Source organism: Schistocerca piceifrons, chromosome X (genome assembly GCF_021461385.2).
Source record: "Schistocerca piceifrons isolate TAMUIC-IGC-003096 chromosome X, iqSchPice1.1, whole genome shotgun sequence".
NCBI lineage: Eukaryota > Metazoa > Arthropoda > Insecta > Orthoptera > Acrididae > Schistocerca > Schistocerca piceifrons.
In genome coordinates this window covers 615,989,311-616,006,152 of record NC_060149.1, presented here as the reverse complement: position 1 = coordinate 616,006,152, position 16,842 = coordinate 615,989,311, and the positions used below count along the sequence as shown (strand labels likewise).

The following is a 16,842-nucleotide window of genomic DNA, read 5'->3' as shown; positions in this document are numbered from 1 at the left end:
AGTACATTTAATGAAATGAAAATTTAAAAGTGTAAATTGTTGGTAGTAATAATTATTATTCCCATACAGAGATTGAAATTAATACTTCCTTACAAAAATAACAGTATAATAATCATGGCACTAAATTGGTTGTAAATTGTGTGTTTCTCACTGTTTATTCTTTCTTAACAGTAACAAAGAGCCCTGTAATATATAAAGCATACAGTTAGGGGTAATTAAATAAAAAAATATTAATGCTTATGAAAATAAATAAATGCTTAATGGTTACCAAGACATCGGCATTAAAAGAATGATGAGAGGAATTATTCAACTGTGCTCTTACTATACTCCTTTCTTCCTTCAATTTTGATGTTATCTTTTCCCCACTATTTTTGACACCCCCCCTCCCCTCCACAGGGTGGTATGGTTGTCCCTTACAGCTCTTGTATGAGTCCGTGCATGGCACAGTGGTGTACACAGGCCCCCAAGTTGTTGTGGCCCATTCTTCCATCCTGGGTTCCATTTTCTTCTCTGTGCCTCTCCCTCCCTGCCCTCACTCCTTCCCCTCTGCCCCTTCCTTCCCCCCTCTTGGTGTTCTTACTTATGATGACATGTCTATCCACTGGGTTTCTTGTATTTTTTCTGGTTTTTGTTCCCTTTGCCTTGTCCCTCTCACCTTTCCTTTTTGGCATTTTTGATCCCACTTTGGGCTTTGACAGCCATTTCTAAATTTTCTCTCCCCCATAGTATGAGCCAGTTGGGTAAGAACTCCCTCCCTAGCATCTATGGAGTGGATTTCTCTCCTCTCCCCCGTCCCCTCTTCCCTCCCTGCCATAGCCCCCCTTCCCCCCCAGCGACCGCCTTCAAGGTCACCAGCATGTGGAGCCAGTCCATGTGATAGGAGTGTTATATACCCATCTGGCTGAACACCCTGACAACGTAGGTATCACATTTCTGTTATCTGAGCTGTTGCCTCCCTGTGCATGGCCTTGGAGCAGTGTCATTCTGGAGCATCGGTACTCCTGGCATTGACTGCCATGCCAGATGGCCCTTGCTGTAACTGGGTGGTGCTCATGGGGAGAGGCCTTGATTGGAGTGGGTCGATGCTTTGTGTATGGAACACATTAAGCTCCAAAAAACTTGCCATTCTTTTATGGCCATCACTTCAGTTAGCAATGGATCATTTAATGCTGCTGCTTTGACCCTGCAGCATTCCCTTCTCTGGCTACACACTGTGAGGAGGGCCAAACTTGCCGGCTTGGGGTGAAATACTTTCCACAGTACTTGACCTGCACTAGGACTGATGGGGACACTTTCACCACCAAGAAGCCATTATTTTTTGTGGAAAATATCGGAAACAAGTTTGGTGAAGTGGAGTGTCTCTGTAAGATGTGGCCGGATTCTTGTTGTTCAAAACTTCTTCTGCCACCCAGGCTGCAAGCCCTTCGTGCTTGTGACCATCTTCGTGATGTCTCAGTGTCCTCACCAGTCTTTGAATATGGTTCAGGAAATCATTTTCCATAGGGGTGTTCAGTTCGTTTGGTGTGTGCAGGAAGGTCATGAGAACAATTGTGTCAATACTGGCACCATTATCGTGGCATTTGAGGGAGATACCCTCCCGGAGAAGGTCAAGGTTATGTGTTGTCGGTGTGATGTGCGGTGTTTGCATTTCAAGCACGTCTTCCTGATGCACGGCAGACCCTATATGTGGTGAATGTGGACATCCACTGTGTGAGGAGAGCCCCTGTTTCCTGCCATCCATGTGTGTTTATTTTCTTGACCATCACTGTCTGCGCTACCAGATTGCCTGATTTATCAGAAGGAAAAGAAAATACAGAAGTAAAAGTCCTTGGATCATTTATCTTACACTGAGGCTCATCAGAAATATGGCAGTCTTAGCCCTGTGTTGATGATCTCTAACTTTGTCTCTGTTATGTTCTTTCCGCCTCCTTCCTCCTCCTCCTTACCCCTCTGCCCCCTCTCCCTCCTCTCATGCTTCCCTCTAGTTCCAGTGCCCTCCACTCCAGGTACTGCTCCACCTCCCCGGCTGGAGAAGTGTCCCCCATCTTCGGTGCCCACCAGTGATGGGCCCCCCTCCTGGTGGGACACCTCATCTGGAAACAGCAGACTGAAGCTTCCCACTTATGTTTTACCCTCTGTCAGGTGGAATCCTGCGATGAAGCTTTTACTGAATAGAAACTACTTCTAACCCTCTTCTTCCCACGATTTGGCCCCTGGCCCTGATTCCATCCATAACCAATTGTTTCAACACTTCAGTCCTCCACAATGAGAATATGTCCTCCAGGTATTTAACTGTATTTGGCTCCAAGGCATTTTCTGATCTCTGCTCTCTGTGGAGAGACATTATTGTTGTTTCTGTCCTTAAGCCTGGCAAGGATCCATCGTACCTTGATTGTTACCAGCCAATCAGTTCGACCAACGCCACCTGCAAGTTATGTGAACAGATGATGGCTCATCAGCTCTGTTGGGTCGTCAAATATCAGGACTTTTTATCTCCTTGCAGCTTTCAAGAGGTGCGGTCTCTGATCGACTCTCTTCTTCGATTGGAAACTGCAGTTTGGCAGGCCTTTACTCTGCACCACCATCTTGTCACAGTTTTCTTTGCTCTTCATAAAGCCTATGACACAGCTTGATGTCATCACATTCTACTTATGCTCCATGAGTGCAGTTTTCAGGGCCCACTTTCAATTTTTATTCGCCAGTGCCTGTCCCACTGGTTATTCAGAGTTCGGGTTGGCATCGCTCTCAGCACTCCACAGCCTAGGAGAATGGCGTTCCACAGAGCTCCATATTAAGTGTCCTTCTTTTTCTCATTGCTGTTAATGGACTTTTGGCCTCTGCCAGACCGTTGCTCACCCTGCTCTGTATGTGGATGATTTCTGTATTTGGACTAGCTTCCAGTCGGTGGCCTCTGTGGAGCAAGAGCTCCCGGGTGCCAGACAGCACACTTCTGCATGGACACTGTGGTGTCACCGCCAGACACCACACTTGCTAGGTGGCTCAGAGGGTAGAGCGTCTGCCATTTAAGCAAGAGATCCCGGGTTCGAGTCCCAATCAGGGCAGTATAGTTACGAACGCGAATTGGCCTCGTCGCCAACTGTTGTGGACTGGCTGAAGGCACAGTCTGGTTCACTGATAGGACCTGATTTACTATAGACAAGTTAAACAACTGAAATAAATTGAAACCATACAAGTTCATTGCAGCAGAAGAACGAAGTACGTAAAATGACACAAGTTTTGTTTGTCCTTTGTATGTTGCAAGAAGGCTGCACTGTCCTAACACAGGGAGCCCATGACCTGAATATGTAGTTAGCTTAACATTTGCGGCACACGACGGAGGTGTGCCCAGCTGTTTGTACGTGTCTTGATTGATCAGTGAAACTGCAGCTCCGGTATCGAGCTGGAATGGTATCACTTTGCCATTAATGTCCAAGTCTACAAAAAGTTTATTGTCCTGCTGACGACAAGAGCGACTTTCTCGTGCAACGTGAAGTGACACTGGTACAAAATCACTTGGCGACTCGACGGGATTTCACTGTTGCCTTGAAGTCCACAACAGACACACTCACACAGTTTTCAATTCTCTCCCCTTAAGTCGAGGGTGACACATTTCTGTTGTCGTGCTACAGTCCTGATCCAGAACTCTACCTCAATACCCAACTCCTGACCATGATCCCCCAGTTCCATTTCTTGGGTCTTCTTTTTGACAGTAAGCTTACTTGGTTGCCCCATAACCACTGTCTGAAAGTTGGCTGTTTTCGTAAACTCAGTGTCCTTTACTCCCTTGCCCACATCTTTTGGGGCGCAGATTATTCGACTCTTCTCCACCATTATTGGTCATTATTTCTGGCTCATCTGGACAATGTTTGTCAGGTTCATAGATCAACTGCCCCTTCCACAGTGCTTCTCTTGGACCCGCTTCACCACCGTGGTATCCATTTAGCCTTTCACACTAGTCCTGTCAATAGTCTTCTGGTTGATGCTCGGATCCTTCCCCTTTCAGTTCGGCAGTCCCAAAATTTGGTTTTCATTGCCATCACTATCCTCGCTCTTCTATTCTTTTTGTGGCTTTGGGATGTTGCCCGCCCACTGCCTGCCCTCAGATTGGTTTAACGGTGGGCTCTGTCTTGCTTATCTCCACTTCCTCAGCCCCAGATTCAGATAGATCCCTTCCATGCCCAAAGGCCTTCATCACTCCAGTGGTGTTCCATTTTTTGTTCTGCCAACTCTTATGGGAGTTTCAGGATGCTATGGTTCCTTACACCAGTGGCTCTAAATCCACTGATCGCATGGGATATGCATCCTCCTTCGCCCAAGATTTGTTATGTATGGACTCAATGAATGGCCTTCAGGCTATGGCTTGGTGTTTGTCTCGCCACCCCTTGGTATCTGCCATCCATAACCTTCTCGCAGATCTTGGCACTGCTGCTTGTTTGGTTGATTTCCTTTGGGTTCCCAGCCACATGGGTATCCCAGGTAATGAACTTGCCGATAATCTGGCTGGGTGGGCTGCCACCTGTCCCCATTCTCCGTGACCACTCCAGGAGTGAATTTGCGGCTTTATGCCAAATCCCTTTTTGCTCAATTGTGGGCTGACTCTTGGGGGCTACCCCCATGTCTGATACAGGATACTCGCACCACATGCAAGGTTGACCCATGGTTTTCTACTCTGCACTACCCCCCCCCCCCCCCCCTTTTTGTGGGGGCGCTCCTCACTGTGATCAATGTTTTGTTGCACTGGCCCCACCTTTTGGCCCTTCACACTAAATATACCTTCCAGCCTTTGTTGTCCCAGTGTTTTAGTGGACGACCCTTACACAGTTACATCTGTCCTCGGTTTTCTTTGTGAAAGTTATTTATCCTCCCAGGTCTGAGTGCCTGAAATCCCTCGAGAACTGGAGCCCACTTTTCCTTGTTCCTGATATGAATGTTGGAAATGATATCTTGTTTACATCCACTCACAGGTAACGCAACTATCAGTTCTGTCAATCATTTGTACATGTGTGTGGCAAAATGGGCACTGTAACAACATTTGATTAGTGATTAAAATTGTCAATTTACTTAACCAACTGAGATTTTCACTTTAGGATATTGTTGTGTTACTAGGGCAACTTAGTTCCAAAAAACATGATGATGCCTAATGAGTGTTACACCCTGATCAAGATTTTAAATTGATCTGATGATGCCGTGGTAATGAGCCAGAACTGGTAGTCAGTAAACAAAATTTATGATTTTGACATAGAATTTTTATCCACATGCGTTTTAAATCAACAGATTGCGTATCTCCTCCAGTTGACAATGCCAAAGAATAGCATCTATGATATGGGTGAGTTGCCATCAGATTTGTAGAAAAGCATTATCATCACGTTACCAGAAAAGGCAGATAAATATGAAAGTTACTGGTGGGTTAGCTTGACAAGTCATGCTTTTTAACTGCTGGTCTGAATAATATACCGAAAAATCGAAAGAAAAATTGAAGGTTTACTCTATGGGGATCAGTTTGATTTCAAGAAGAGAAACAGTATTATAAAGCAATTGTGTCATTGCTCTTGGTAATGGAGGATAGACTGAAGAAAAATCAGGATACTTTCCTAGCGTTTATGAACTGACGAAAGGGTTTCAGAAATTTGAGGATGAATAAAAATGTTCACAGTCTGTAAAAGATTGGGGCTAAAGTATAGTGATAAATAAATGACTTCAGTATCTACAATACACAACTGGGAGTAATTAGGGGAAGGTGAAGACAGACAACTTTGTGTAAAGTTGTCTTACACCATTGTTTAATGGTGTAAGCTAGGATTGCAGCCTATGACCACTGCCATTATAATTTTAATTAATATTGTGTTTATACTGGTTGCTGGTGAGGAGGAAATTTAGTTATTAGTATTTTATTAATGATCTCATTCATAAGCAGCCATATCACAGTCATCACAGTTGCTCAAGAAAGTTATAATTAAGCTTTACTTGTTTAATCAGAATCGGATGATGACTCTCCTTGTCCGCAGTCTCGATGATTCGAAGTGATCTGCAATCCTGTGTAAATAAAATGTCTTGGTTTTCTTGCATTGCGTAGTCTGTTGGGAAACCTCAGATCACGCGGTAAATTTACTTTGATAGAGTTTAATTATCCAATGAAATAATGGAGCTCTTGGATCTAATAATTGCAGGTTCGTTTCCAGTTCATCGGAAGTTCCCTTCTGATTACCAATGAAACGACACCTCTGTGCAAATTTCCAATTAGAGAATACATGTATACTGAAATTTGTTACAGACCTTTGATGTAAATGCTCAGTATATATTCTCTTGATTAGCATACAATATATTTCCAATCTCTTTTTTCCAGTAATCTCGTTAGCAAAATTACAATTATTCAATGTGGCTATTCGGCATGGAGAAAATCCTAGAAGTCCTCTCAACACACACCAGAGAGAATATTACAAAGAATAATTATGCGCTCATGGAATAGCATTGTACTGTACTACTTTGCGCATCGATTCTGCGAGTATACAGGGTGTTACAAAAGGTACGGCCAAACTTTCAGGAAACATTCCTCACACACAAAGAAAGAAAAGATGTTATGTGGACATGTGTCCAGAAACACTTAATTTCCATGTTAGAGCTCATTTTAGTTTCTTCCACCTACGCTCAGGGGAGCACGTTATCATGATTTCATACGGGATACTCTACCTGTGCTGCTAGAACGTGCCTTTACAAGTACGACACAACATGTGGTTCATGCACGATGGAGCTCCTGCACATTTCAGTCGAGGTGTTCGTACGCTTCTCAACAACAGATTCGGTGACCAATGGATTGGTAGAGGTGGACCAATTCCATGGCCTCCACGCTCTCCTGACCTCAACCCTCTTCACTTTCATTTATGGGGGCATTTGAAAGCTCTTGTCTACGCAACCCCGGTACCAAATGTAGAGACTCTTCGTGCTCGTATTGTGGACGGCTGTGATACAATACGCCATTCTCAAGGGCTGCATCAGCGCATCAGGGATTCCATGCGACGGATGGTGGATGCATGTATCCTCGTTAACGGAGGACATTTTGAACATTTCCTGTAACAAAGTGTTTGAAGTCACACTGGTACATTCTGTTGCTGTGTGTTTCCATTCCATGATTAATGTGATTTGAAGAGAAGTAATAAAATGAGCTCTAACATGAAAAGTAAGCGTTTCCAGACACATGTCCACATAACATATTTTCTTTCTTTGTGTGTGAGGAAAGTTTCCTGAAAGTTTGGCCGTACCTTTTTGTAACACCCTGTATAGATGGTTAAGTAGGAAACATAATTCACTCATAGAATTGTGCAGGGATAATTAGTAGAATATAAAGTGATATTATACCATGGAACTTGCATATTGAAGAAGCAATAAAGGAATTAAAAGAAAGTTTTGAAAGATGAATAGAAATGCAAAGGGAGCAGATACCAATGCTCGAAGAAACTGGAAGCATTTGAAATGTGATGGTATCAAAGGAAGTTGCAAATTACATGGGCACAAAATTAAGAAGTATAAAAAAGAATAAATAAGGATAGAAGTCTGTTGTAGATCCTTGCCAGGATGAGGACAGGTTAATGCAACATTTGCTATGGCAGCCAGATATATTTAAGCTGGTGCTGAAGGAACAATAAAGAGGAAAAATAATACTGGCAGATCAAGACAAGAATGTGCAAAACATATTACAGAAAATGTTGGGTGTAATAATCATGTAGAGATGAAAAGATTAGCATAAGATAGGAAATGGTCATTTGATGGACTGATGACTAAAAAAAAGAAAAAAGAAAGTTTTATTTACATAAATACCTCTCACACTGGAAATGTGAGATTAAGAGGAAAGGCATAATGTTTATCATATTTGCACCAGTGTGTAACCAGTTACTGTGATTTCCCATTACCTTGTGGAAAGTTAAGACAGTACACAAATTTTTAATAAAAATTTTGCATCTGATAGATTCTGAATTGAGATGATAATGATGTTTCGATCATTGTTGCTAAATATCATCAATCACTTTCTCAAATACTGCCTTTCAGAATTTCATCAACATTCTGGTACTATCTTGAACATGTCCATTCAGAGATGATAGAGAGAGAGAGAGAGAGAGAGAGAGAGAGAGAGAGAGAGAGAGAGAAACTGACTCATGCACTTGCTAGACTGAAAGCTATAAAATGAGCAATATGTTTTTAAATTAATTTGGTTACCCAATTCAGTCAACTTCTGTACAAATCCAATAAGGTGAAATATTACTGAAGAGAGTAGTGTTCATTTCACTTTATTAGATTCAAACGCCCATTTTGAAACATATATTTGAAGATTTTATGATAAGTAGTTGTTAACAATGTAGGTTTGTAGTTTTTCACATTCATTCTATTATCAGTCTTATAGGCAATTGTAGGTGAATTGTTTGTCTTCTCTGTACCTCTCTACTTCTTATCATTTCATACAGTTTTTGAATACGGGTATGGCTCATTCATTTATCCTCTTTTTAATGTATCTTTGCTGTAACTACAGGCCGTTAGAACAGTATGATCTTTTTTTTTTGTTAATACCTCCTTGAATGTGAAATTTACAAATGAAGCACATACTTTAGAATTATAAGTTTGCCAGAATTTGGGACCCAGTGGATGGACACATGAATTTGTTGGTCTAGGCTAATATAGTTCTATAGTGGACTGATTCAGGATATTATTTTTATAAAGAATGTAGTAGAAGGAAGTTATCATCATTTTTAAGGCTTATAGTCTGAAAGATTTCAAATTTACAAGTTATGTTCAGGAATATCTTTTGATGTGGTATAAGCACTTCTTCAAAACTTCTCATACAAATGTGTAAATTGATGTTAAATTTCCTTTCTTGTTTTTCATCTTTTTTAATTGGGTGTTTAATGATCTTACTTTAAGTTGTTTTCTGATGTTGTTGTTGGATCATACTGATTCTGTGGTATGCATTGCCATCCTTCTTGTCAAATGTTTGTCCAATACGTTTTGAGCATTACTTCTGAACTTTGGCCTGTGAATGCCAGAGCTACATTTAATAATTGTTTTCAAACTCCTCTGCAGATTTATGTTAAAACTTTAAGGGAGAACCAAATATATTTAATTTTATGAGTTAATAAATTTTCACAATGAAGTGAAACAGTGATCCAGGGAATGCTGATTTTTAGTTGTTTTTAATCCCAATGCTTTAATACAAATGTACATCAATTAATAATTGATTTCAGTCTGTGGTGAACATATTAAAATTTGTTTTATGATTGAAAAATGTAAATACAAATAATGTGCAATGTAAACTGCATAAGGCAGTATATATTGCTCATTTATATGTATTTATACTTTTTCACCATAAAACAGATCTGAAGATGGTTATTACAGACCAAAATCAGTAATCAGTTGATGTACATCTGCAAACGGACACTGAGTTTAAAGGGAATGAAAATCAAATCCATACAGTTCTAATGACAGGCACTTGCAGAGTGAAATGTTAAATTAAGTAACTTTCTTTTAAACATTAATTTTGCAATAGAGTTTTGTATGAGACAGTGAGTTTGAATGTGTTATCTAATAGGTACTAATGTCATAGCTGCTATTGGTTTTGCATAGCCTCTAGGATTGTGTGAATTTTGTACTACAAAGCTCATAAGCTTGCTCTTTGTGGTCCAGTTTTCCACCACCTTGTAAGAGTTATAATTGTCTGATGGCATATTTCGTTTTTGTTTATGCAGGAGCCTATCTCCAAGTGGTGCAGATCCAAACTTTGTTCGTACACCAAGTCACTCGAGTTTCGATCCACATGCTGTGGCCCGAAGAACACCAAAGCCACGTGTAACAACTGCATTAGAAGAGGACCCCACCAAGGTAGTCTCTTAAAACTGATTAGAGTTTTCAATAAGAGATTTATATAAATTAATGAAAACAGTGACACTAAAACATTTAAAAAATCTGAAGCTTTCAGAAGTAATACTATCTCATACCTGGGCAAGAAGGGATCAAGAGGAAGCAAAAATGTTGAATGTTGTAAAGTAAGGTACAGGAAATTGTAAACTCAAAGTCCAAGATAAAAAAAAATCTAGTCTATAAGAACAACAGTCAAATTGCAGCCTATGACATCAACATTAAAAATCAATGTAGAGAAGTCAGTGAACAAGCCTGTGAGCAGACATTACTGATAAGTATTAACCACTCAAGCCTGAGTGCACACTCGTGAGCTTTGAGTGTTCGCACTACAGAACACCAAAATATAAGTAGTGCAAGGCCCATGTTTAAACAGAGAATGACAGCAGGGCTCCTTGTGGCCTGGCGTTGAACTCTGAATACAAGAAAATATGGCACCAAAATCCATATTTTTAATTAGAAATAAGTGGTTCAGATGACAGTGCTTTTTATTTCTACTTTATGGGTGGGCCTCTTAGTTGTGTAGTGAAATGCATGCCTGGAAACCTAAAGTTTTTTGTGACCTCACAAAGTAATATATTTGAGAAATCTCAGTCAAAAACTAAGATTAATATCTCATTGCTGGTGTTCACAGTTTTCGTGCCATGATCACAAGAGCCACACCAATTAACGTGCACCAGGGAGCAAGAATAAATGAATTATATTTTCACTCATAAACAGAATACAAAAAAGTGGTTGCTTCATTGGGAGATTTCTTACTGGAGCGATTTAATTATGGCTGTATTGGTGGAGAGTAGTAGGATTCAGGTGCAGCCAATGTTGGGCCTAGTGATAAGAACTTGGACAAGATGTGGAGTGAGCACTCCAGAGCATACGGCAAAGGGAGTTTCAAATGAAGGATCGGAACGTGATCGGCTCTTGGCCCGGAGCAACTCCTGATGTGAACTGGTCCTGAGCTGCCAGGCGGTGCCCTGTATCATCATGTAGTGGAAGAATACAGCTGTGACAATCGGTGAGCACAAGACATGACCTATGGAGGAAGAACCAGTGCCTGCAGTGGCAGCACTGATTGTGACAACTCCCACACCACTAGCAGTGGCTGTGGGAGGTGCAGCTGACAACAGCCTGGTGTGCTTATGTTATTGCCATACTGTTCTGCTGCATCTCCCACAGTGCTGCCATCAACAGCCTGGAGTGGTGGCAGCCCACAATACATGCCTGTGTTGCTTAATGATGGAACCCAGGAGGGTACAATATCCCTGCCCCCTTAAGACGAGATGGCAAAGACAGCTTAGAGGTGATGCAGCTAATGCCAGGATGTTGGAGGCTGGGACCAATGAGCCTTTGGTGGCATCAGTGGCTGATGAAAGGTGATACTCGATCAGTGGTGGCTGCTTGAGATGTGACGATGGCAGTGGGCTGATCAGACATCCAGTCTGTCCCTGATGCAACCGATAGGAAAGGCTGCCACAAACAGGGACATTAAAAATCACAGACAGGTAGGGTTGTTGTTGAGGGTGGCAAGCCAGCCACCTGGAGACGACGACAGTGATGGGACCAGATGTTGGCCAGAGATTTTCATCAGAACTTCCATGAGTGCCCCACCATATACCTGATGAAAAGGACAGTGGGAGGAATTGGGAATGGGAGTGATGGCTCAACTAAGAGTGATAGGGCAGCAGATAGTGACACAGAAAATGAAACAATAGGAATGGAATCCATGACAGAGACGTTGAGAGAAGCTGTGCGGAGGCGGAGGAGGAAGCTGTGTCGGGGGCAGAGGAAGCTGTGCCGACAATGGAGGAGGAGGAGCAGCAGCAGCAGCAGGAGGAGGCTGTGCTGGTGGTGGAGCCAGTGGCAATGTGGCAAGCTGCAGCAGTGAGTGTGATGGTGTTAGCAGCTGGAGATCTTGAGCCTGCAACCGGCATTGGGGAGTGGTGGAGGAGAAGGCATCTCTGCAGAATCCTGACATGGCAGCAGCACATATTACCATGGTGGCTGCAGGAGGGGTGGTTGGAAGCAACCTGGCTTACTTATGTTATTGCCATACTGCTCCCTACTTCTACGACGGTGGTTTCTCCAATGACATGAAGCAGTGGCAGCCCACATTATATGACTAAGTTCCTTAGCAATGAAGCCCAGGTCCGTACAATATCCCTGCCTCCTTAAGGAAAGTTCGCGAAGCCAGCTTAGAGGTGATGAGGCTGCTGTCGGGAGGAGGCACGGTGGGACTGATGAGCCGGTGGTGGCATCAGCGGCTTATGAGAGGTGTCATTTTATCGGGCTCGAGATGGGACAATGCTGTGGGGTAACCAGGCATCCGCTGTGGCACTGATGCAACCACCATGATCGGGGACATGAAAAACAACAGAAAGGCAGAGTCATCACTGAATAAGATGGCAGGCAGCAACAGTGACAGGATCAGATGTGGCACAGAGATTTGCATCAGAACTTCCAAGAGTGCCCACTGTATGCCTGATGGAAAAGGTCAGTGGGAGGCACAGGGAATGGGAGTATGGCTCAACCAAAGATAAAAGGGCTGGACGAAGTGATGTAGAAAATGGATCTGTAGGAATGGAAGCCAGAATGGAGGTGTTAAGAGGGGCTGTGCTGGTTGCGGATGAAGCTGTGGTGGTGGCAGAGGCAGCCATGCCAGTAATGGAGGAGGAGGAGGAGGAGGAGGCGGCGGCGGCGGTGGCAGTGGCTGTTCTGGAAGTGGAGGATTTATTATGAAATTCTGATGCTGTTGCACATGTTTGTGTATGCTGCTGTAGGCAAAATTTATGAATATCTATGTTCTCAAATTTTTCACAATTCCTGATGAATGTGGCAACTCCTTCTTTCTCCACTTCTGCCCTACAAACATGAGACACTAACCTAAATGCTGTAACACATCTATACTAAAGGTCACATGGTGTTCGGAGAGGTAGATTATGTCAGCTGGGTTTAATGCCTCTAATTTATCAATGCAGCTAATTAGTTCATTAATTACTTCTCAGTACCCAAACCATTTGAAGCAATAAAGGTAAATAGCATTTAACACTGACTGAGTTGAAATTGGGTGGAAATAAAGTATCTGCTGATTGCTGAAAATTTTTAATCAACAGATGCTTGTGGTGATTATTATATATAATTATGTCATTTTGTTCTTTCTCAAACTGAATGTTTCTTTCAATACTAACTAACCTCCTTTTAAAACTTAGTTTCTTTCTGTCCTTGCTAACTTAAAAAAGTGCTGTTCTGAACTCTGTAACCACTGGTATTTTATCACTCATGACAATGCCATCACCCCATAAATTTTCTGCTATTTGCCCAGTCAGTTTACCCTTCCCCTGCTAATGAGGTGAAGGCCATGCCTAGTATAATCCCATCTACTGAGGTAATCAACAGGAACCAGGCCAATATGTGCCCCAGCACCTGAAATAAGCAGCCGTTCCATCTCCAAATTAACTCTGCTAGCAGAATAATTCAGATGAGATTCATTGTGGCATCTGAGAGCAGATACAAACTCATCATTGGTATGTTTCAATGCTGTTGCTATCTTCGCAAGATCACACTCTGCATTATACCCCGGATGTCTGTCAGTACTGTTGCCTGGCCCACCCACTATAACCATGGTATGAATTTATAGCAACTATGCTTATGAAAGTTAATAAAGCAATCAAGAAGGCTAGGAGAGAGTTTCTGCTTGATGGAGCAGATAAGCAGGTCCCCCCCCCCCCCCACCCCCCACCCCCCCCCCACCCCCACCTGAGTCAGAAACATACAAATTTACAGTAGCCATACACATCAATATATATATAGTACTTTGCAACGTCCAAGGTGCTTGGAGTGGCTTGCAGGAGATCAATCTTTGTGCAGGATGTAGGGCACAAAAGGCACTCGAGCATGTGGCTTGTGGTTTGTTCTTGTCCACAATCACAGGACATATCTTCTGTTATGAAGCCCCATCTCTTCAGGTTGTCTCTGGATCGTCCAACTCCTGATCATAATCTGTTTAAAGATTTCCACACCAGCCAGGTCTCGTTGTGTCCAGGTGGTAGTTCTTCAGCTTCTGACATCTGCAGGTGAGGCGTCGACTTCTTCCATAACTCCAGCCTTGCCTTCTCTGGTGAAATGGTGAGCTTCTTGGATGTTCTCAGGAAGCTCTTTCGTGATCTCAGCCATTGCTGTAGTGGATTATGTCCGTGCAGTGGATGGGCACTGTCCTGTTCCACTTTCAGTCTCTCCTTGTTGGCAGCCACTGTTCTGCGTACCCATGGTGGCGCTATTCCAGCCAGGCAGTAGAGCTTATCAGTTGGGGTAGGTCTTAAGCAACCTGTGAGCAACCTGCAGGTTTTGTTGAGAGCAGTGTCTACTTGTCTGGCATGAGATGACCTGTACCAGACTGGAGAAGCATATTCAGCAGTAGAAAAGCAGAGTGCAATTACAGAACAGAACATTGCAGAACATCCACAGTTTGTGGATGTGATCCCCACTGTGTCCCAGCTAGTTTGCGAATTAGGTTGTTTCAAGTGGAGATTTTCATTTTGGTGTTCTTGCAGTGAGTTTTGAATGTCGGAGTTCTATCAAGAGTGACTCCCAAGTATTTAGGTGCGTGATGATGTTGGAGTTGGATGCCTGACCATGCAGTATGTAGCTTACGATTAGCTTCCCTGTTCCTTAAATGAATGGCATGCACTTGTGTCTCCGAAGGGTTTGGTCTGAGTTGGTTCCAATTGTAGTCGCTTGACAGTGTTCTAAGTGCTGTTGTCAGGTTTCTTTCCACTCTTTTAAAGAATGAGCTCTGCGTACCAAGGGCTAGGTCATCTGCATATAAGAATCTCCTTGTGCCTGGGATCAATGGCTGGTCGTTGGTATAAATGTTGAAGAGAAGTGGAGCCAAGACGCTTCCCCGAGGTAGACAATTTTCCTGTGCTCTTCAGCGACTGTGTTGTCCTTGAAATTCAACAAAAAACCTGCGGTTTTGGAGGAGGGTGCTGAATAGTCTAACGAGGTGGGCATTCTTGATCATATTGTATAATTTTGCATTTGATGGACAGTATCATACGCTGCTGTGAGATCCACGAAGACCGTGCCCGTTACTTGACGGGTTTCAAAGCCATCCTCTATAAACTGAGTGAGATTCAAAAGTTGCCCTGTGCAGCTTCTGTTTGGTTGAAATCCTGCCTGTTCAGGTATGAGAAGAGGGTCCATTACTGGTAGGGTTCTATTCAGAATTATACATTCGAACAGTTTATAAAGGTGACTCAAAAGGCTAACTGGTCTGAAATTCTTGGGATGATTTGCTTCCTTTCCAGGTTTCTGCTCTTTCACCAGATCTTTGGTATTTGGCACTGGTTCATGCAGTTGTTGAAAAGCTGCAGGATCCACTTTCTTGTTTCTGGGCCAAAATTCTTGATTTGCTGCACACGGAGGGCATCTAGACCGGATGCTTTACCAGTTTTACTCTCCTTAATAGCCTCGTTTAATTCAGATATCTCGAGTGGCAGAGTCAGATCCCTTGTTTGTTCTTAGGCCTCTTGCTGTACTTTTGGAACTTTGATTCTATGGCTTCCTTTCCCATTCATGAGCAGTTGGTGTGTTATCTGATCTGCAGTAATGTTGCAGTGTGCTGTGGATCTGGTTGGGTCATTATTGAGGCGTCTCAATAATCTCCACGCTTTATGACTGTTTCTGATGAGATCAAGTTCTTCCATAGTTTTAACCCAAGAATTCCTTTTGGATTCTTTCAGAGATGCAATAAGTTTATTCCCAGCCGATAGCGTTGTCTCGCCGAATGGATCTTCTTCGAAAAGTACCTTATACTCTGTAAATTGAGCACTGAGTTCTGAAGTTAGACCAGGAATGTATGATGATCGACAATCTTGAGGAATTGCAGTTCTGGAGCACCTCTTTACAGCCCTCGCAAAAGTTTCATACGAGTCAGGTGAAGGTTCAATATTGGGAACTGCAGCGTCCTGCGTTTCTGTAAACTTCGGCCAGTTGGCTTTCCTGAAGTTAAACCTCCTTCTGAACGGAACTGTTTGTGGTCTAACTGCTGCGTAAATTTTGCACATGCTTGGTCTGTAGTGTATTTGGAATAGGGTTGCAGACAGTTTTTATGCACTGTTGTGAGATGTTCTCGCTGCAAAATATCAGATCGGGGTTGTATCCACGTTTCCATCTGCCACTCTTGAAAGATGCAGGTTGCTTAGGGCCATGTATAAGGCTCAGATGATTGCCTTCCACCCATTCTTGTGATGCTGTACCATTCTCATCGTCATGCTCATAGCTCCACATGGTGCTGTGGCAGTTGAAGTCACCAGTCACTATTTGTGTGTGTCGACTATAAAAGTTATCAGGTAGATTGATTTTGAGATCAACGTCCAGTGGTTTGTATACGGATGTGACTGTACAGCCTTTGATTTCCAAAGTTAAGATTTCAATATCATTTGCTTCAGTAAAGAATGATGATATTATCTGTATATCTGGTTGGACAAATATAGCACTTCCATATTTTGGGTGGGGTCTTTCCGTAGCCAGTAGCATTCCATTTATTTTTGGTCTGCTCATTTCACAGCTTCTGTGGGTCTCCTGTATGCAGAGTACATCGCACTTGGTTTGTCTGCACATCCCTTGTAACAGTTCTTCTTTTGGTGATGATATACCTTCTATATTCATTGATATGATGGTCAACTGTGGTCCTGAAAAGGACCAAGATGATGTTTCTGGTGTGAAAGGATCAGCCGCCAGAGAAACCTGATGCCCAGGGTACGCCTGATTGCAAGTCTTATCTTGGTCGGAAATCATTGCAATCTTCGTGGAGTCTCCTTTAATGTACTCCAGATAAGCAGTAATTAACGTCTTATTTAAACAGTGAGCTGGCATCACTTAGTACCAGTACAATGGATGTCGAGGAATTATGGGCAAACTTTAAGCAGATTGTAAACCATGGTGTGGAAA

The 16,842-nt window shown here is 42.7% G+C and overlaps 1 protein-coding gene across 1 annotated transcript in view; it reads left to right on the top strand.

Moving 5' to 3' along the window:
• LOC124722553 (liprin-alpha-1) overlaps positions 1-16,842 on the top strand; it is a 410,311-nt gene that overhangs the window by 266,077 nt on the left and 127,392 nt on the right. The window contains exon 14 of the mRNA XM_047247695.1: positions 9,729-9,861. Coding sequence (XP_047103651.1) covers positions 9,729-9,861 — 133 coding nt within the window. The remainder of the gene's footprint in view (positions 1-9,728; positions 9,862-16,842) is intronic.